Source organism: Oncorhynchus masou, chromosome 27 (genome assembly GCF_036934945.1).
Source record: "Oncorhynchus masou masou isolate Uvic2021 chromosome 27, UVic_Omas_1.1, whole genome shotgun sequence".
NCBI classification, from domain to species: Eukaryota; Metazoa; Chordata; class Actinopteri; order Salmoniformes; family Salmonidae; genus Oncorhynchus; species Oncorhynchus masou.
This window is the reverse complement of record NC_088238.1, coordinates 2,124,274-2,142,410: the sequence shown is the minus strand read 5'-3', so window position 1 is coordinate 2,142,410 and position 18,137 is coordinate 2,124,274. Positions and strand designations below refer to the sequence as shown.

The window sequence follows — 18,137 nt, the reverse complement described above, 5'->3', positions numbered from 1 at the left end:
GGGTTAACTGCCTAGGAACAGTGGGTTAACTGGTCTAGGAACAGTGGGTTAACTGGTCTAGGAACAGTGGGTTAACTGGTCTAGGAACAGTGGGTTAACTGCCTAGGAACAGTGGGTTAACTGGTCTAGGAACAGTGGGTTAACTGGTCTAGGAACAGTGGGTTAACTGCCTAGGAACAGTGGGTTAACTGGTCTAGGAACAGTGGGTTAACTGCCTAGGGAACAGTGGGGTTAACTGCCTAGGGAACAGTGGGGTTAACTGGTCTAGGAACAGTGGGGTTAACTGCCTAGGAACAGTGGGTTAACTGCCTAGGAACAGTGGGTTAACTGGTCTAGGAACAGTGGGTTAACTGGTCTAGGAACAGTGGGTTAACTGGTCTAGGAACAGTGGGTTAACTGCCTGGGAACAGTGGGTTAACTGGTCTAGGAACAGTGGGTTAACTGGTCTAGGAACAGTGGGTTAACTGGTCTAGGAACAGTGGGTTAACTGCCTAGGAACAGTGGGTTAACTGCCTAGGAACAGTGGGTTAACTGCCTAGGAACAGTGGGTTAACTGGTCTAGGAACAGTGGGTTAACTGCCTAGGAACAATGGGTTTAACTGCCTAGGAACAGTGGTTTAACTGCCTAGGAACAGTGGGTTAACTGCCTAGGAACAGTGGGGTTAACTGCCTAGGGAACAGTGGGTTAACTGGTCTAGGAACAGTGGGGTTAACTGCCTAGGAACAGTGGGGTTAACTGCCTAGGGAACAGTGGGTTAACTGGCTAGGAACAGTGGGGTTAACTGCCTAGGGAACAGTGGGGTTAACTGCCTAGGGAACAGTGGGGTTTACTGCCAAGGGAACAGTGGGGTTAACTGCCTAGGGAACAGTGGGTTAACTGGCTAGGAACAGTGGGTTAACTGCCTAGGAACAGTGGGTTAACTGCCTAGGAACAGTGGTTTAACTGGTCTAGGAACAGTGGGTTAACTGGTCTAGGAACAGTGGGTTAACTGCCTAGGAACAGTGGGTTAACTGGTCTAGGAACAGTGGGTTAACTGGTCTAGGAACAGTGGGTTAACTGCCTAGGAACAGTGGGTTAACTGGTTTAGGAACAGTGGGTTGACTGGTCTAGGAACAGTGGGTTAACTGGTCTAGGAACAGTGGGTTAACTGGTCTAGGAACAGTGGGTTAACTGGTCTAGGAACAGTGGGTTAACTGCCTAGGAACAGTGGGTTAACTACCTAGGAACAGTGGGTTAACTGGTCTAGGGACAGTGGGTGAACTGGTCTAGGAACAGTGGGTTAACTGGTCTAGGAACAGTGGGTTAACTGCCTAGGAACAGTGGGTTAACTGGTCTAGGAACAGTGGGTTAACTGGTCTAGGAACAGTGGGTTAACTGCCTAGGAACAGTGGGTTAACTGGTCTAGGAACAGTGGGTTAACTGCCTAGGGAACAGTGGGGTTAACTGCCTAGGGAACAGTGGGGTTAACTGGTCTAGGAACAGTGGGGTTAACTGCCTAGGAACAGTGGGTGAACTGCCTAGGAACAGTGGGTTAACTGCCTAGGAACAGTGGGTTAACTGGTCTAGGAACAGTGGGTTAACTGGTCTAGGAACAGTGGGTTAACTGGTCTAGGAACAGTGGGTTAACTGCCTGGGAACAGTGGGTTAACTGGTCTAGGAACAGTGGGTTAACTGGTCTAGGAACAGTGGGTTAACTGCCTAGGAACAGTGGGTTAACTGCCTAGGAACAGTGGGTTAACTGCCTAGGAACAGTGGGTTAACTGGTCTAGGAACAGTGGGTTAACTGGTCTAGGAACAGTGGGTTAACTGGTCTAGGAACAGTGGGTTAACTGGTCTAGGAACAGTGGGTTAACTGGTCTAGGAACAGTGGGTTAACTGCCTAGGAACAGTGGGTTAACTGCCTGTCTCATAAGCATTTGGACAAATGTACCTCCTATGTGTATTAAAGTAGTCAAAAGTGTAGTATTTGGTCCCATATTGCTAGCAAGCAAGGACTTCATCGAACTTGTGACTCTACAAACTTGTTGGATGCATGTTTGCTGTTTGAGCCCCCTCACCCCCCCTCACCCCCCTCCCTAAATACAACACTGAGATTGGACTGGGACTGATAGGAATTATTTAACTTCTCTCAAATAAACCAAAGAGGGTGGAGGGTCATCTGTCTCTAAGTGGCGTGGAGAGGACATGGGGCTTTGGTCAAACTAGTGCACTATATAGGGATTAGGGTGCCGTTTAGGACACAGTCTCGAGTGAGTCAATCTTGTGGGCTCTAAATTCAAAAGTAGTGCACTCTAAATAGGGAATAGGGTGCCGTTTAGGACTGTCTAGAGTGAGACAATCCTATGAGCTCTAAGTCCAAAAGTAGTGCACTCTAAATAGGGAATAGGGTGCCGTTTAGGACACGGACTCAATGAATGTTTCCCAGTGTTTTTATTTTGAGCCAGCTCATACAAAGCCACGTGGGTGGTCCTCCCGGGTGGTGTGGTGCAGTAGCACATATGAGGTCCCACAGTCTCCAGTAAACATCTGATCAACGGACAGATAACAACCGTTCCTCCGACAGGCGGCTCAGAGAAAGCACCAGAACATTTAACAACAACAGAGATATTGTGAAACTTTATTAAAATTCATCTGTTCAGATAGAATAGACACTTAATCTACAGTACAATACTGTATCTTTAGTTGGTATGCATCTGGGTATGAATCAATCTACAGTACAATAATGTATCTTTAGTTGGTATGCATCTGGGTATGAATCAATCTACAGTACAATACTGTATCTTTAGTTAGTATACATCTGGGTATGAATCAATCTACAGTACAATACTGTATCTTTAGTTGGTATGCATCTGGGTATGAATCAATCTACAGTACAATACTGTATCTTTAGTTGGTATACATCTGGGTATGAATCAATTTACAGTACAATACGGTATCTTTAGTTGGTATACATCTGGGTATGAATCAATCTACAGTACAATACTGTATCTTTAGTTGGTATACATCTGGGTATGAATCAATCTACAGTACAATACAGCTGGGTATGAATCAATCTACAGTACAATACTGTATATTTTGTGGGTATACAACTGGGTATGAATCAATCAATCAATAGTATCAAATCAATCAATGTGATTGACATATTTGCCTGTGTGTGAAGTTTACTCAACATTGTAATAATTGATCAATACATGAACTAATCGATCGATGTGATTGACATATTTGCCTGTGTGTTTACTCAACATTGTAATAATTGATCAATACATGAACTAATCGATCGATGTGATCGACAGGTGACGTTCTCGGGCCACCAGGTGTTGACGGAGACGTTGACGGTCCCGTACGGTCCCGACTCATTCTCGGCCCTCGTCCACAACTTCCAGCTGCAGAGGTCCGCAGCCGCCACCCCTGGCCCCAGCCCCCCCACCCAGTCCTGCACCCCACCCCAGGTCTGGAGGCCCCTGGGTGGCCACTCTCCCAGCCTGGGCCCCTCGGGCGTCACCCTCCTCCTGGTGCTCCTGGTTCTCTGGGATACCGTGTTACTGTGACCGAGAGACGGGTCACGTCCCAAATGGAACCTTATTCCCTGTGTAGTGTAGGACTCTGGTCGAAAGTAGTGCACTATATAGGGGACAGGATGAGATTTGGGACGTATCCATGGAGACGGACAGACAGACTGACTGAGATGGGATCTCCCAGTCCAGAGACAATCTTCTTTTTTTTTCAGTATTTTTGTACAAACAAAGAAAATCCTATATATATTTTCTTGTAACACTTTGCATTGCTCTACCTTGCACAAACACGTGAGCCATTTTGTGTTTTTAAAAATTGTATGTTTTGTATTGATGCTTTTTTAGTTTTTTTTTAAATATTGTGCTGAAAGAAAGCAATTACTGCCAGCCAGCAATCTGCCATGCCAAGCTGAGAAGAAGAGACTAAAGGGAGGGAGGGAGGGTGTTGAGGACAGGGGGGTAAGGGAGGGGTGTTGAGGACAGGGGGTAAGGGAGGGGTGTTGAGGACAGGGGGTAAGGGAGGGGTGTTGAGGACAGGGGGTAAGGGAGGGAGGGGTGTTGAGGACAGGGGGTAAGAGAGGGAAGGATGGAGGGGTGTTGAGGACAGGGGGTAAGGGAGGGAAGGGTGTTGAGGACAGGGGGTAAGGGAGGGAAGGGTGTTGAGGACAGGGGGTAAGGGAGGGAAGGATGGAGGGGTGTTGAGGACAGGGGGTAAGGGAGGGAAGGATGGAGGGGTGTTGAGGTAAGGGAGGGAAGGATGGAGGGGTGTTGAGGACAGGGGGTAAGGGAGGGAGGGGTGTTGAGGACAGGGGGTAAGGGAGGGAGGGGTGTTGAGGACAGGGGGTAAGGGAGGGAGGGGTGTTGAGGACAGGGGGTAAGGGAGGGAGGGGTGTTGAGGACAGGGGGTAAGGGAGGGAGGGGTGTTGAGGACAGGGGGTAAGGATGGAGGGGTGTTGAGGACAGGGGGTAAGGGAGGGGAGGGGTGTTGAGGACAGGGGGTAAGGGAGGGAGGGGTGTTGAGGACAGGGGGTAAGGGAGGGAGGGTGTTGAGGACAGGGGGTAAGGGAGGGAGGGGTGTTGAGGACAGGGGGTAAGGGAGGGAGGGGTGTTGAGGACAGGGGGTAAGGGAGGGAAGGTTGTTGAGGACAGGGGGTAAGGGAGGGAAGGTTGTTGAGGACAGGGGGTAAGGGAGGGATGGAGGGGTGTTGAGAAGGTCTAGAAGTGCCTCTAAGATCCTACCAGTCCACCTGCAAACACCTGGAATCACACCTCTACCTGCAAACATGACAAGACTTTTAGACAGAGACGACCTGTCTGAGCTCACTGCACAGCACAGATACGACCTGTCTGAGCTCACTGCACAGCACAGATACGACCTGTCTGAGCTCACTGCACAGCACAGAGACGACCTGCCTGAGCTCGCTGCACAGCACAGAGACGACCTGCCTGAGCTCGCTGCACAGCACAGAGACGACCTGCCTGAGCTCACTGCACAGTACAGAGACGACCTGCCTGAGCTCACTGCACAGCACAGAGACGACCTGCCTGAGCTCACTGCACAGTACAGAGACGACCTGCCTGAGCTCACTGCACAGTACAGAGACGACCTGCCTGAGCTCACTGCACAGTACAGAGACGACCTGCCTGAGCTCACTGCACAGACAGCAGAGAACACACTGCACAGACAGCAGAGAACACACTGCACAGACAGCAGAGAACACACAGCACAGACAGCAGAGAACACACTGCACAGACAGCAGAGAACACACAGCACAGACAGCAGAGAACACACTGCACAGACAGCAGAGAACACACTGCACAGACAGCAGAGAACACACTGCACAGACAGCAGAGAACACACTGCACAGACAGCAGAGAACACACTGCACTGCACAGACAGCAGAGAACACACTGCACTGCACAGACAGCAGAGAACACACAGCACAGACAGCAGAGAACACACTGCACAGCACAGACAGCAGAGAACACACTGCACAGACAGCAGAGAACACACTGCACAGACAGCAGAGAACACACTGCACAGACAGCAGAGAACACACTGCACAGACGGCAGAGAACACACAGCACAGACGGCAGAGAACACACTGCACAGACGGCAGAGAACACACAGCACAGACAGCAGAGAACACACTGCACAGCACAGACAGCAGAGAACACACAGCACAGACAGCAGAGAACACACTGCACAGCACAGACAGCAGAGAACACACAGCACAGACAGCAGAGAACACACTGCACAGACAGCAGAGAACACACTGCACAGACAGCAGAGAACACACTGCACAGACAGCAGAGAACACACTGCACAGACAGCAGAGAACACACTGCACAGACAGCAGAGAACACACTGCACAGACAGCAGAGAACACACAGCACAGACAGCAGAGAACACACTGCACAGACAGCAGAGAACACACTGCACAGACAGCAGAGAACACACAGCACAGACAGCAGAGAACACACAGCACAGACAGCAGAGAACACACAGCACAGACAGCAGAGAACACACTGCACAGACAGCAGAGAACACACTGCACAGACAGCAGAGAACACACTGCACAGACAGCAGAGAACACACTGCACAGACAGCAGAGAACACACAGCACAGACAGCAGAGAACACACTGCACAGACAGCAGAGAACACACAGCACAGACAGCAGAGAACACACTGCACAGCACAGACAGCAGAGAACACACAGCACAGACAGCAGAGAACACACTGCACAGACAGCAGAGAACACACTGCACAGCACAGACAGCAGAGAACACACAGCACAGACAGCAGAGAACACACTGCACAGACAGCAGAGAACACACTGCACAGCACAGACAGCAGAGAACACACTGCACTGCACAGACAGCAGAGAACACACAGCACAGACAGCAGAGAACACACAGCACAGACAGCAGAGAACACACTGCACAGACAGCAGAGAACACACAGCACAGACAGCAGAGAACACACAGCACAGACAGCAGAGAACACACTGCACAGACAGCAGAGAACACACAGCACAGACACAGACACACTGCACAGACAGCAGAACACACAGCACAGACAGCAGAGAACACACTGCACTGCACAGACAGCAGAGAACACACTGCACTGCACAGACAGCAGAGAACACACAGCACAGACAGCAGAGAACACACTGCACAGACAGCAGAGAACACACAGCACAGACAGCAGAGAACACACAGCACAGACAGCAGAGAACACACTGCACTGCACAGACAGCAGAGAACACACTGCACAGACAGCAGAGAACACACTGCACAGACAGCAGAGAACACACAGCACAGACAGCAGAGAACACACAGCACAGACAGTAGAGAACACACTGCACAGCACAGACAGCAGAGAACACACAGCACAGCACAGACAGCAGAGAACACACAGCACAGACAGCAGAGAACACACAGCACAGACAGCAGAGAACACACTGCACAGACAGCAGAGAACACACAGCACAGACAGTAGAGAACACACTGCACAGACAGACAGCAGAAACACACACAGCACAGACAGCAGAGAACACACAGCACAGACAGCAGAGAACACACTGCACAGCACAGCACAGCAGAGAAACACACAGCAGACAGAGAGAACACACAGCACAGACAGCAGAGAACACACTGCACAGCACAGACAGCAGAGAACACACAGCACAGACAGCAGAGAACACACAGCACAGACAGCAGAGAACACACTGCACGGCACAGACAGCAGAGAACACACTGCACAGCACAGACAGCAGAGAACACACTGCACAGCACAGACAGCAGAGAACACACAGCACAGACAGCAGAGAACACACTGCACTGCACAGACAGCAGAGAACACACTGCACTGCACAGACAGCAGAGAACACACTGCACTGCACAGACAGCAGAGAACACACAGCACAGACAGCAGAGAACACACAGCACAGACAGCAGAGAACACACTGCACTGCACAGACAGCAGAGAACACACTGCACTGCACAGACAGCAGAGAACACACTGCACTGCACAGACAGCAGAGAACACACAGCACAGACAGCAGAGAACACACTGCACTGCACAGACAGCAGAGAACACACTGCACAGACAGCAGAGAACACACTGCACAGACAGCAGAGAACACACTGCACTGCACAAACAGCAGAGAACACACTGCACAGACAGCAGAGAACACACTGCACAGCACAGACAGCAGAGAACACACAGCACAGACAGCAGAGAACACACTGCACAGACACACACTGCACAGACAGCAGAGAACACACTGCACAGACAGCAGCAGAGAACACACAGCACAGACAGCAGAGAACACACAGCACAGACAGCAGAGAACACACACAGCACAGACAGCAGAGAACACACAGCACAGACAGCAGAGAACACACTGCACAGCACAGACAGCAGAGAACACACAGCACAGACAGCAGAGAACACACAGCACAGACAGCAGAGAACACACTGCACTGCACAGACAGCAGAGAACACACAGCACAGACAGCAGAGAACACACTGCACTGCACAGACAGCAGAGAACACACTGCACTGCACAGACAGCAGAGAACACACAGCACAGACAGCAGAGAACACACTGCACTGCACAGACAGCAGAGAACACACTGCACAGACAGCAGAGAACACACTGCACTGCACAAACAGCAGAGAACACACTGCACAGACAGCAGAGAACACACTGCACAGCACAGACAGCAGAGAACACACTGCACAGACAGCAGAGAACACACTGCACAGACAGCAGAGAACACACTGCACAGACAGCAGAGAACACACTGCACAGCACAGACAGCAGAGCAAGCACAGACAGCAGAGAACACACTGCACAGCACAGACAGCAGAGAACACACTGCACAGACAGCAGAGAACACACTGCACAGACAGCAGAGAACACACTGCACAGACAGCAGAGAACACACTGCACAGACAGCAGAGAACACACAGCACAGACAGCAGAGAACACACAGCACAGACAGCAGAGAACACACAGCACAGACAGCAGAGAACACACAGCACAGACAGCAGAGAACACACAGCACAGACAGCAGAGAACACACTGCACAGACAGCAGAGAACACACAGCACAGACAGCAGAGAACACACTGCACAGACAGCAGAGAACACACTGCACAGACAGCAGAGAACACACTGCACAGACAGCAGAGAACACACTGCACAGCACAGACAGCAGAGAACACACAGCACAGCACAGACAGCAGAGAACACACTGCACAGACAGCAGAGAACACACTGCACAGCACAGACAGTAGAGAACACACAGCACAGACAGCAGAGAACACACTGCACAGCACAGACAGCAGAGAACACACAGCACAGACAGCAGAGAACACACTGCACAGACAGCAGAGAACACACAGCACAGACAGCAGAGAACACACTGCACAGACAGCAGAGAACACACTGCACAGACAGCAGAGAACACACTGCACAGACAGCAGAGAACACACTGCACAGACAGCAGAGAACACACTGCACAGACAGCAGAGAACACACAGCACAGACAGCAGAGAACACACAGCACAGACAGCAGAGAACACACTGCACAGCACAGACAGCAGAGAACACACTGCACAGCACAGACAGCAGAGAACACACTGCACTGCACAGACAGCAGAGAACACACTGCACAGACAGCAGAGAACACACTGCACAGCACAGACAGCAGAGAACACAATGCACAGACAGCAGAGAACACACTGCACAGACAGCAGAGAACACACAGCACAGACAGCAGAGAACACACTGCACAGACAGCAGAGAACACACAGCACAGACAGCAGAGAACACACTGCACAGACAGCAGAGAACACACTGCACAGACAGCAGAGAACACACTGCACAGACAGCAGAGAACACACAGCACAGACAGCAGAGAACACACAGCACAGACAGCAGAGAACACACTGCACAGACAGCAGAGAACACACTGCACAGACAGCAGAGAACACACTGCACAGACAGCAGAGAACACACTGCACAGACAGCAGAGAACACACTGCACAGACAGCAGAGAACACACAGCACAGCACAGACAGCACAGACAGACAGAACATAAATTGATACATATCCTCTCTCCAGACCGTATCACAATACCTGTACTGGTGGACTATATCACAATACCTGTACTAGTGGACCGTATCACAATACCTGTACTGGTGGACTGTATCACAATACCTGTACTAGTGGACTGTATCACAATACCTGTACTGGTGGACTGTATCACAATACCTGTACTGGTGGACTGTATCACAATACCTGTACTGGTGGACTGTATCACAATACCTGTACTGGTGGACTGGAGACTCTATCACAATACCTGTACTGGTGGACTGTATCACAATACCTGTACTAGTGGACTGGAGACTCTATCACAATACCTGTACTGGTGGACTGTATCACAATACCTGTACTGGTGGACTGTATCACAATACCTGTACTGGTGGACTGTATCACAATACCTGTACTAGTGGACTGTATCACAATACCTGTACTAGTGGACTGTATCACAATACCTGTACTGGTGGACTGTATCACAATACCTGTACTGGTGGACTGTATCACAATACCTGTACTAGTGGACTGTATCACAATACCTGTACTAGTGGACTGTATCACAATACCTGTACTGGTGGACTGTATCACAATACCTGTACTAGTGGACTGTATCACAATACCTGTACTGGTGGACTCTATCACAATACCTGTACTGGTGGACTGGAGACTATCACAATACCTGTACTAGTGGACTGTATCACAATACCTGTACTGGTGGACTGTATCACAATACCTGTACTAGTGGACTGTATCACAATACCTGTACTGGTGGACTGTAGACTGTATCACTATAGTTATTGTCAAAAACAGAACCTTCCTGAAGCATTATGGGTAATGATGGATGGTAGACCCATAAATGCCACCCTATTCCCTACCTAGTGCACTACATTTTTACCAAAGCCCTATAGGCACTGGTTAAAAGTAGTGCACTATATAGGGAATCGATTGGGTGCCATTTGGGACAGAGACAAAATTGTCCATAGATGCCTCTTGTGTTGTTCTACCTCATCTATCAACTGACCTTTTGACCTTTCAGCTGACAATGATTGTTGTGCCTTGACGATTAAATCTGTCAATTTATGTTTTAGGATCAGTCTTTTTCTCCCCCTCCACGTCTGTGGTTACATTGTTCATGTGTCTTCAGGTGTTGTGTCAAAGTTAACCGATATAATGTAGCGATTCATGTGTTGGCTTGATAGTCGTTGGACCCGGGATCAAGTCCCTGGTCACGCCTTCAATATCAGTAGCTTAAATCATGACACTACACATGAACCTTGCTTGAGAGGGGATGATGGGAAGTGGACGGATGAAGATTCTGATAGTAGTTATGATCTTTTTAACCAGCAGGTGGAGTCCCGTCTCCACTATGCCTAAAGATCTGCAGGTCAGGGATAGGTCAACTGTCGTCAGTCGCCTGGGCAACCAGCCAGACCCACACACCACCATAAACCCAGATCTGTCATTTTATTTATTTATTCATTTATTCAGGGGAAAACCAATGAGACCAGGGTCTCATCCCCCAGGGTGCCCTGATTTACAGTACTACAACAATAAATAAAAAAAAACGATGTGAAACCAAACAGTAATCAATACAATGTCTAATAAAATGTTTTTAAAAAAGCACAAGAATGTTCCATTCCTCAGCTATGGTCATTCCTCAGCTACTAGGTCCCCAACACACTAAACTGCACCAGAATATCCAATTGTTATTCGTTCTGCAAATTGTTCCAGCAGTGAGGCACATTAAAACTAAAAGCGGATTCTCCTAATTCGGTGACGACCCGAGGAACCTCAGAGAGTTAACCAACCATGTGTAGTAGAGCTTTATAAACCAAACAAAAAAAGTGAATAAGGAAGTGATCTACTGGACTTTAATAAGGACCTGACATCCTTTAGATACAGGATGTAGTGATGAGTAGGAAGTGATCTACTGGACTTTAATGAGGACCAGATACAGGATGTAGTGATGAGTAGGAAGTGATCTACTGGACTTTAATGCGGACCAGATACAGGATGTAGTGATGAGTAGGAAGTGATCTACTGGACTTTAAGGAGGACCAGATACAGGATGTAGTGATGAGTAGGAAGTGATCTACTGGACTTTAAGGAGGACCAGATACAGGATGTAGTGATCTACTGGACCGATCAGGGCGCAGGTGGGGGAAGGTTTAGTACTAACCGATCAGAATGTAATATCTATTGTCTAGTCCCAACATTAACCAATCAGAATGTAATATCTATTGTCTAGTCCCAACATTAACCAATCAGAATGTAATATCTATTGTCTAGTCCCAACATTAACCAATCAGAATGTAATATCTATTGTCTCGTCCCAACATTAACCAATCAGAATGTAATATCTATTGTCTAGTCCCAACATTAACCAATCAGAATGTAATATCTATTGTCTAGTCCCAACATTAACCAATCAGAATGTAATATCTATTGTCTAGTTTCAACATTAACCAATCAGAATGTAATATCTATTGTCTAGTTCCAACATTAACCAATCAGAATGTAATATCTATTGTCTAGTTCCAACATTAACCAATCAGAATGTAATATCTATTGTCTCGTCCCAACATTAACCAATCAGAATGTAATATCTATTGTCTAGTCCCAACAATAACCAATCAGAATGTAATATATATTGTCTAGTCCCAACAATAACCAATCAGAATGTAATATATATTGTCTAGTCCCAACAATAACCAATCAGAATGTAATATATATTGTCTAGTCCCAACAATAACCAATCAGAATGTAATATATATTGTCTAGTCCCAACAATAACCAATCAGAATGTAATATCTATTGTCTAGTCCCAACATTAACCAGTCAGAATGTAATATCTATTGTCTAGTCCCAACATTAACCAATCAGAATGTAATATCTATTGTCTAGTCAGATTTATGAACAAGAGCATGAGTGTTCATATGATTCTTAGAATTTCTTTGCATTGTTACATTAACTGAAATGTTCAGCCTGCCACTTACTTACTGTTAATGAAGCGTTGGCCTTCATGCTGCAGATATCAGACCAGGTTCTGGAGGTGTTTGACCTGAAGAAATACAAGACAGGCAGGTAGCCTAGTGGTTAGAGGCAGGTAGCCTAGTGGTTAGAGGCAGGTAGCCTAGTGGTTAGAGGCAGTGTAGCCTAGTGGTTAGAGGCAGTGTAGCCTAGTGGTTAGAAGCAGGTAGCCTAGTGGTTAGAGGCAGTGTAGCCTAGTGGTTAGAGGCAGTGTAGCCTAGTGGTTAGAGGCAGGTAGCCTAGTGGTTAGAGGCAGTGTAGCCTAGTGGTTAGAGGCAGTGTAGCCTAGTGGTTAGAGGCAGGTAGCCTAGTGGTTAGAGGCAGTGTAGCCTAGTGGTTAGAGGCAGTGTAGCCTAGTGGTTAGAGGCAGGTAGCCTAGTGGTTAGAGGCAGTGTAGCCTAGTGGTTAGAGGCAGGTAGCCTAGTGGTTAGAGGCAGCGTAGCCTAGTGGTTAGAGGCAGCGTAGCCTAGTGGTTAGAGGCAGGTAGCCTAGTGGTTAGAGGCAGGTAGCCTAGTGGTTAGAGGCAGGTAGCCTAGTGGTTAGAGGCAGGGTAGCCTAGTGGTTAGAGGCAGCGTAGCCCAGTGGTTAGAGGCAGGTAGCTTAGTGGTTAGAGGCAGCGTAGCCTAGTGGTTAGAGGCAGCGTAGCCTAGTGGTTAGAGGCAGGTAGCCTAGTGGTTAGAGGCAGCGTAGCCTAGTGGTTAGAGGCAGGTAGCCTTGTGGTTAGAGGCAGGTAGCCTAGTGGTTAGAGGCAGCGTAGCCTAGTGGTTAGAGGCAGGTAGCCTAGTGGTTAGAGGCAGGTAGCCTAGTGGTTAGAGGCAGCGTAGCCTAGTGGTTAGAGGCAGCGTAGCCTAGTGGTTAGAGGCAGCATAGCCTAGTGGTTAGAGGCAGGTAGCCTAGTGGTTAGAGGCAGGTAGCCTAGTGGTTAGAGGCAGGTAGCCTAGTGGTTAGAGGCAGGTAGCCTAGTGGTTAGAGGCAGCGTAGCCTAGTGGTTAGAGGCAGGTAGCCTAGTGGTTAGAGGCAGGGTAGAATAGTGGTTAAAGCGTTGGACTAGTAACCGAAAGGTTAATAATTAACTTATTAATTATTATTATTAACTACTGATAACCTACAGGACAATAGATCTCCAGGAAGAGGGTTGGACTGATAACCTACAGGACAATAGATCTCCAGGAAGAGGGTTGGACTGATAACCTACAGGACAGTAGATCTCCAGGAAGAGGGTTGGACTGATAACCTACAGGACAGTAGATCTCCAGGAAGAGGGTTGGACTGATAACCTACAGGACAATAGATCTCCAGGAAGAGGGTTGGACTGATAACCTACAGGACAATAGATCTCCAGGAAGAGGGTTGGACTGATAACCTACAGGACAATAGATCTCCAGGAAGAGGGTTGGACTGATAACCTACAGGACAATAGATCTCCAGGAAGAGGGTTGGACTGATAACCTACAGGACAATAGATCTCCAGGAAGAGGGTTGGACTGATAACCTACAGGACAATAGATCTCCAGGAAGAGGGTTGGACTGATAACCTACAGGACAATAGATCTCCAGGAAGAGGGTTGGACTGATAACCTACAGGACAGTAGATCTCCAGGAAGAGGGTTGGACTGATAACCTACAGGACAATAGATCTCCAGGAAGAGGGTTGGGCCGCCCTGGTGTAGATGATAGGGAGGAGACAATTGAAACCAGGGATTGTGTACCATTCAATGGGTGAATGGGGAAAGACAAAATATTTAAACGGAGTATGGTAGTAGGTACCAGGAATGGTCCACCCCCCAAAGGACATCCAGCACAACTTGACAACTGTGTGAAGCATTGGAATGATCATGTTGCACGGGGATGCCGGCCCGCGTTCGACACCTCGTGGAGTCCACGTCACGACAAACTGAGGCGGTTCTGAAGGCAAAAAGGGTTTGCAACTCAATAATAGGAAGATGTTCCTAATGTTCTGCTCAGCGGATGTCCCTTGGGCCAGTCATTATTTTCGGATGTTTATCATTTCGTTTTTTAGTGGTAAATAAGGAATAACTGCAATGTGGATCAATTCAAATGTTACCAAGGGGAGTTGAATACAACGTCTCTATGCAAGTTATTTACCTTGCTTGAACGAGGTGGATGTGTTGGTGGATGGATGATGATTCTGAAAAATGTAATTGCACCTTTTTACCAGCAGGGGGAGGCAGAAAACAGCAGCGCCAATTGGAGTAGAGGAGACACTTTCTTCAGGGAGAACAAGACACGTTACTGATTCTGCAATGATTTAAGAATTGATGACGTTGCCATATATACATGTCTTTAATATGAGATAACAAATCCTGGGATTCCTCAGCACTAGTAGAACAGGACACATTTAATACTTCTCTCACAGCCAACACAAAGATCACTGTGGAGGGGAAAGCCATGACAACCCAGACTAACATCACTGTGGAGGGGAATGCCATGACAACCCAGACTAAGATCACTGTGGAGGGGAACACCATGACAACCCAGACTAAGATCACTGTGGAGGGGAAAACCATGACAACCCAGACTAAGATCACTGTGGAGGGGAACGCCATGACAACCCAGACTAAGATCACTGTGGAGGGGAAAACCATGACAACCCAGACTAAGATCACTGTGGAGGGGAACGCCATGACAACCCAGACTAAGATCACTGTGGAGGGGAAAACCATGACAACCCAGACTAAGATCACTGTGGAGGGGAAAACCATGACAACCCAGACTAAGATCACTGTGGAGGGGAAAACCATGACAACCCAGACTAAGATCACTGTGGAGGGGAAAACCATGACAACCCAGACTAACATCACTGTGGAGGGGAACGCCATGACAACCCAGACTAACATCACTGTGGAGGGGAATGCCATGACAACCCAGACTAACATCACTGTGGAGGGGAACGCTATGACAACCCAGACTAAGATCACTGTGGAGGGGAACGCCATGACAACCCAGACTAAGATCACTGTGGAGGGGAAAACCATGACAACCCAGACTAACATCACTGGAGGGTAACACCATGACAACCCAGACTAAGATCACTGTGGAGGGGAACACCATGACAACCCAGACTAAGACCACTGTGGAGGGGAACACCATGACAACCCAGACTAAGATCACTGTGGAGGGGAACACCATGACAACCCAGACTAAGACCACTGTGGAGGGGAACACCATGACAACCCAGACTAAGATCACTGTGGAGGGGAACACCATGACAACCCAGACTAAGACCACTGTGGAGGGGAACACCATGACAACCCAGACTAAGACCACTGTGGAGGGGAACGCCATGACAACCCAGACTAAGACCACTGTGGAGGGGAACGCCATGACAACCCAGACTAAGATCACTGTGGAGGGGAAAACCATGACAACCCAGACTAAGATCACTGTGGAGGGGAACGCCATGACAACCCAGACTAAGATCACTGTGGAGGGGAAAACCATGACAACCCAGACTAAGATCACTGTGGAGGGGAAAACCATGACAACCCAGACTAAGATCACTGTGGAGGGGAAAACCATGACAACCCAGACTAAGATCACTGTGGAGGGAAAACCATGACAACCCAGACTAACATCACTGTGGAGAGGGGAACGCCATGACAACCCAGACTAACATCACTGTGGAGGGGAATGCCATGACAACCCAGACTAACATCACTGTGGAGGGGAACGCTATGACAACCCAGACTAAGATCACTGTGGAGGGGAACGCCATGACAACCCAGACTAAGATCACTGTGGAGGGGAAAACCATGACAACCCAGACTAACATCACTGTGGAGGGTAACACCATGACAACCCAGACTAAGATCACTGTGGAGGGGAACACCATGACAACCCAGACTAAGACCACTGTGGAGGGGAACACCATGACAACCCAGACTAAGATCACTGTGGAGGGGAACACCATGACAACCCAGACTAAGACCACTGTGGAGGGGAACACCATGACAACCCAGACTAAGATCACTGTGGAGGGGAACACCATGACAACCCAGACTAAGACCACTGTGGAGGGGAACACCATGACAACCCAGACTAAGACCACTGTGGAGGGGAACGCCATGACAACCCAGACTAAGACCACTGTGGAGGGGAACGCCATGACAACCCAGACTAACATCACTGTGGAGGGGAACGCCATGACAACCCAGACTAACATCACTGTGGAGGGGAACGCCATGACAACCAAGACTAAGATCCCTGTGGAGGGTAACACCATGACAACCCAGACTAAGACCACTGTGGAGGGGAACACCATGACAACCCAGACTAAGACCACTGTGGAGGGGAATGCCATGACAACCCAGACTAACATCACTGTGGAGGGGAACGCCATGACAACCCAGACTAACATCACTGTGGAGGGGAACGCCATGACAACCCAGACTAAGACCACTGTGGAGGGGAATGCCATTATAGCTAGAAGTACTAGATTGGAGGCTTGTCAGGTGGAGGAAGGTTTAGTACTAGATTGGAGGCTTGTCAGGTAGGGGTCAGGTAGGGGAAGGTTTAGTACTAGATAGGAGGCTTGTCAGGTAGGGGAAGGTTTAGTACTAGATTGGAGGCTTGTCAGGTGGGGGAAGGTTTAGTACTAGATTGGAGGCTTGTCAGGTGGGGGAAGGTTTAGTACTAGATTGGAGGCTTGTCAGATAGGGGTCAGGTAGGGGAAGGTTTAGTACTAGATTGGAGGCTTGTCAGGTGGGGGAAGGTTTAGTACTAGATTGGAGGCTTGTCAGATAGGGGTCAGGTAGGGGAAGGTTTAGTACTAGATTGGAGGCTTGTCAGGTAGGGGTCAGGTAGGGGAAGGTTTAGTACTAGATTGGAGGCTTGTCAGGTGGGGGAAGGTTTAGTACTAGATTGGAGGCTTGTCAGGTAGGGGAAGGTTTAGTACTAGATTGGAGGCTTGTCAGGTGGGGGAAGGTTTAGTACTAGATTGGAGGCTTGTCAGGTAGGGGTCAGGTAGGGGAAGGTTTAGTACTAGATTGGAGGCTTGTCAGGTAGGGGTCAATTAGGGGAAGGTTTAGTACTAGATTGGAGGCTTGTCAGGTGGAGGAAGGTTTAGTACTAGATTGGAGGCTTGTCAGGTGGGGGAAGGTTTAGTACTAGATTGGAGGCTTGTCAGGTAGGGGTCAGGTAGGGGAAGGTTTAGTACTAGATTGGAGGCTTGTCAGGTAGGGGAAGGTTTAGTACTAGATTGGAGGCTTGTCAGGTGGAGGAAGGTTTAGTACTAGATTGGAGGCTTGTCAGGTAGGGGTCAGGTGGGGGAAGGTTTAGTACTAGATTGGAGGCTTGTCAGGTAGGGGTCAGGTAGGGGAAGGTTTAGTACTAGATTGGAGGCTTGTTAGGTGGAGGAAGGTTTAGTACTAGATTGGAGGCTTGTCAGGTAGGGGTCAGGTAGGGGAAGGTTTAGTACTAGATTGGAGGCTTGTCAGGTGGGGGAAGGTTTAGTACTAGATT

At 48.6% G+C, this 18,137-nt stretch overlaps 1 protein-coding gene across 1 annotated transcript in view; it reads left to right on the top strand.

Moving 5' to 3' along the window:
- Nucleotides 1–3,942, top strand: part of LOC135515556 (carboxypeptidase M-like) — a 113,692-nt gene extending 109,750 nt beyond the window's left edge. The window contains exon 9 of the mRNA XM_064939176.1: nucleotides 3,295–3,942. Coding sequence (XP_064795248.1) covers nucleotides 3,295–3,549 — 255 coding nt within the window. The 3' untranslated portion in view covers nucleotides 3,550–3,942. The remainder of the gene's footprint in view (nucleotides 1–3,294) is intronic.
- Nucleotides 3,943–18,137: the final 14,195 nt, after the last annotated feature.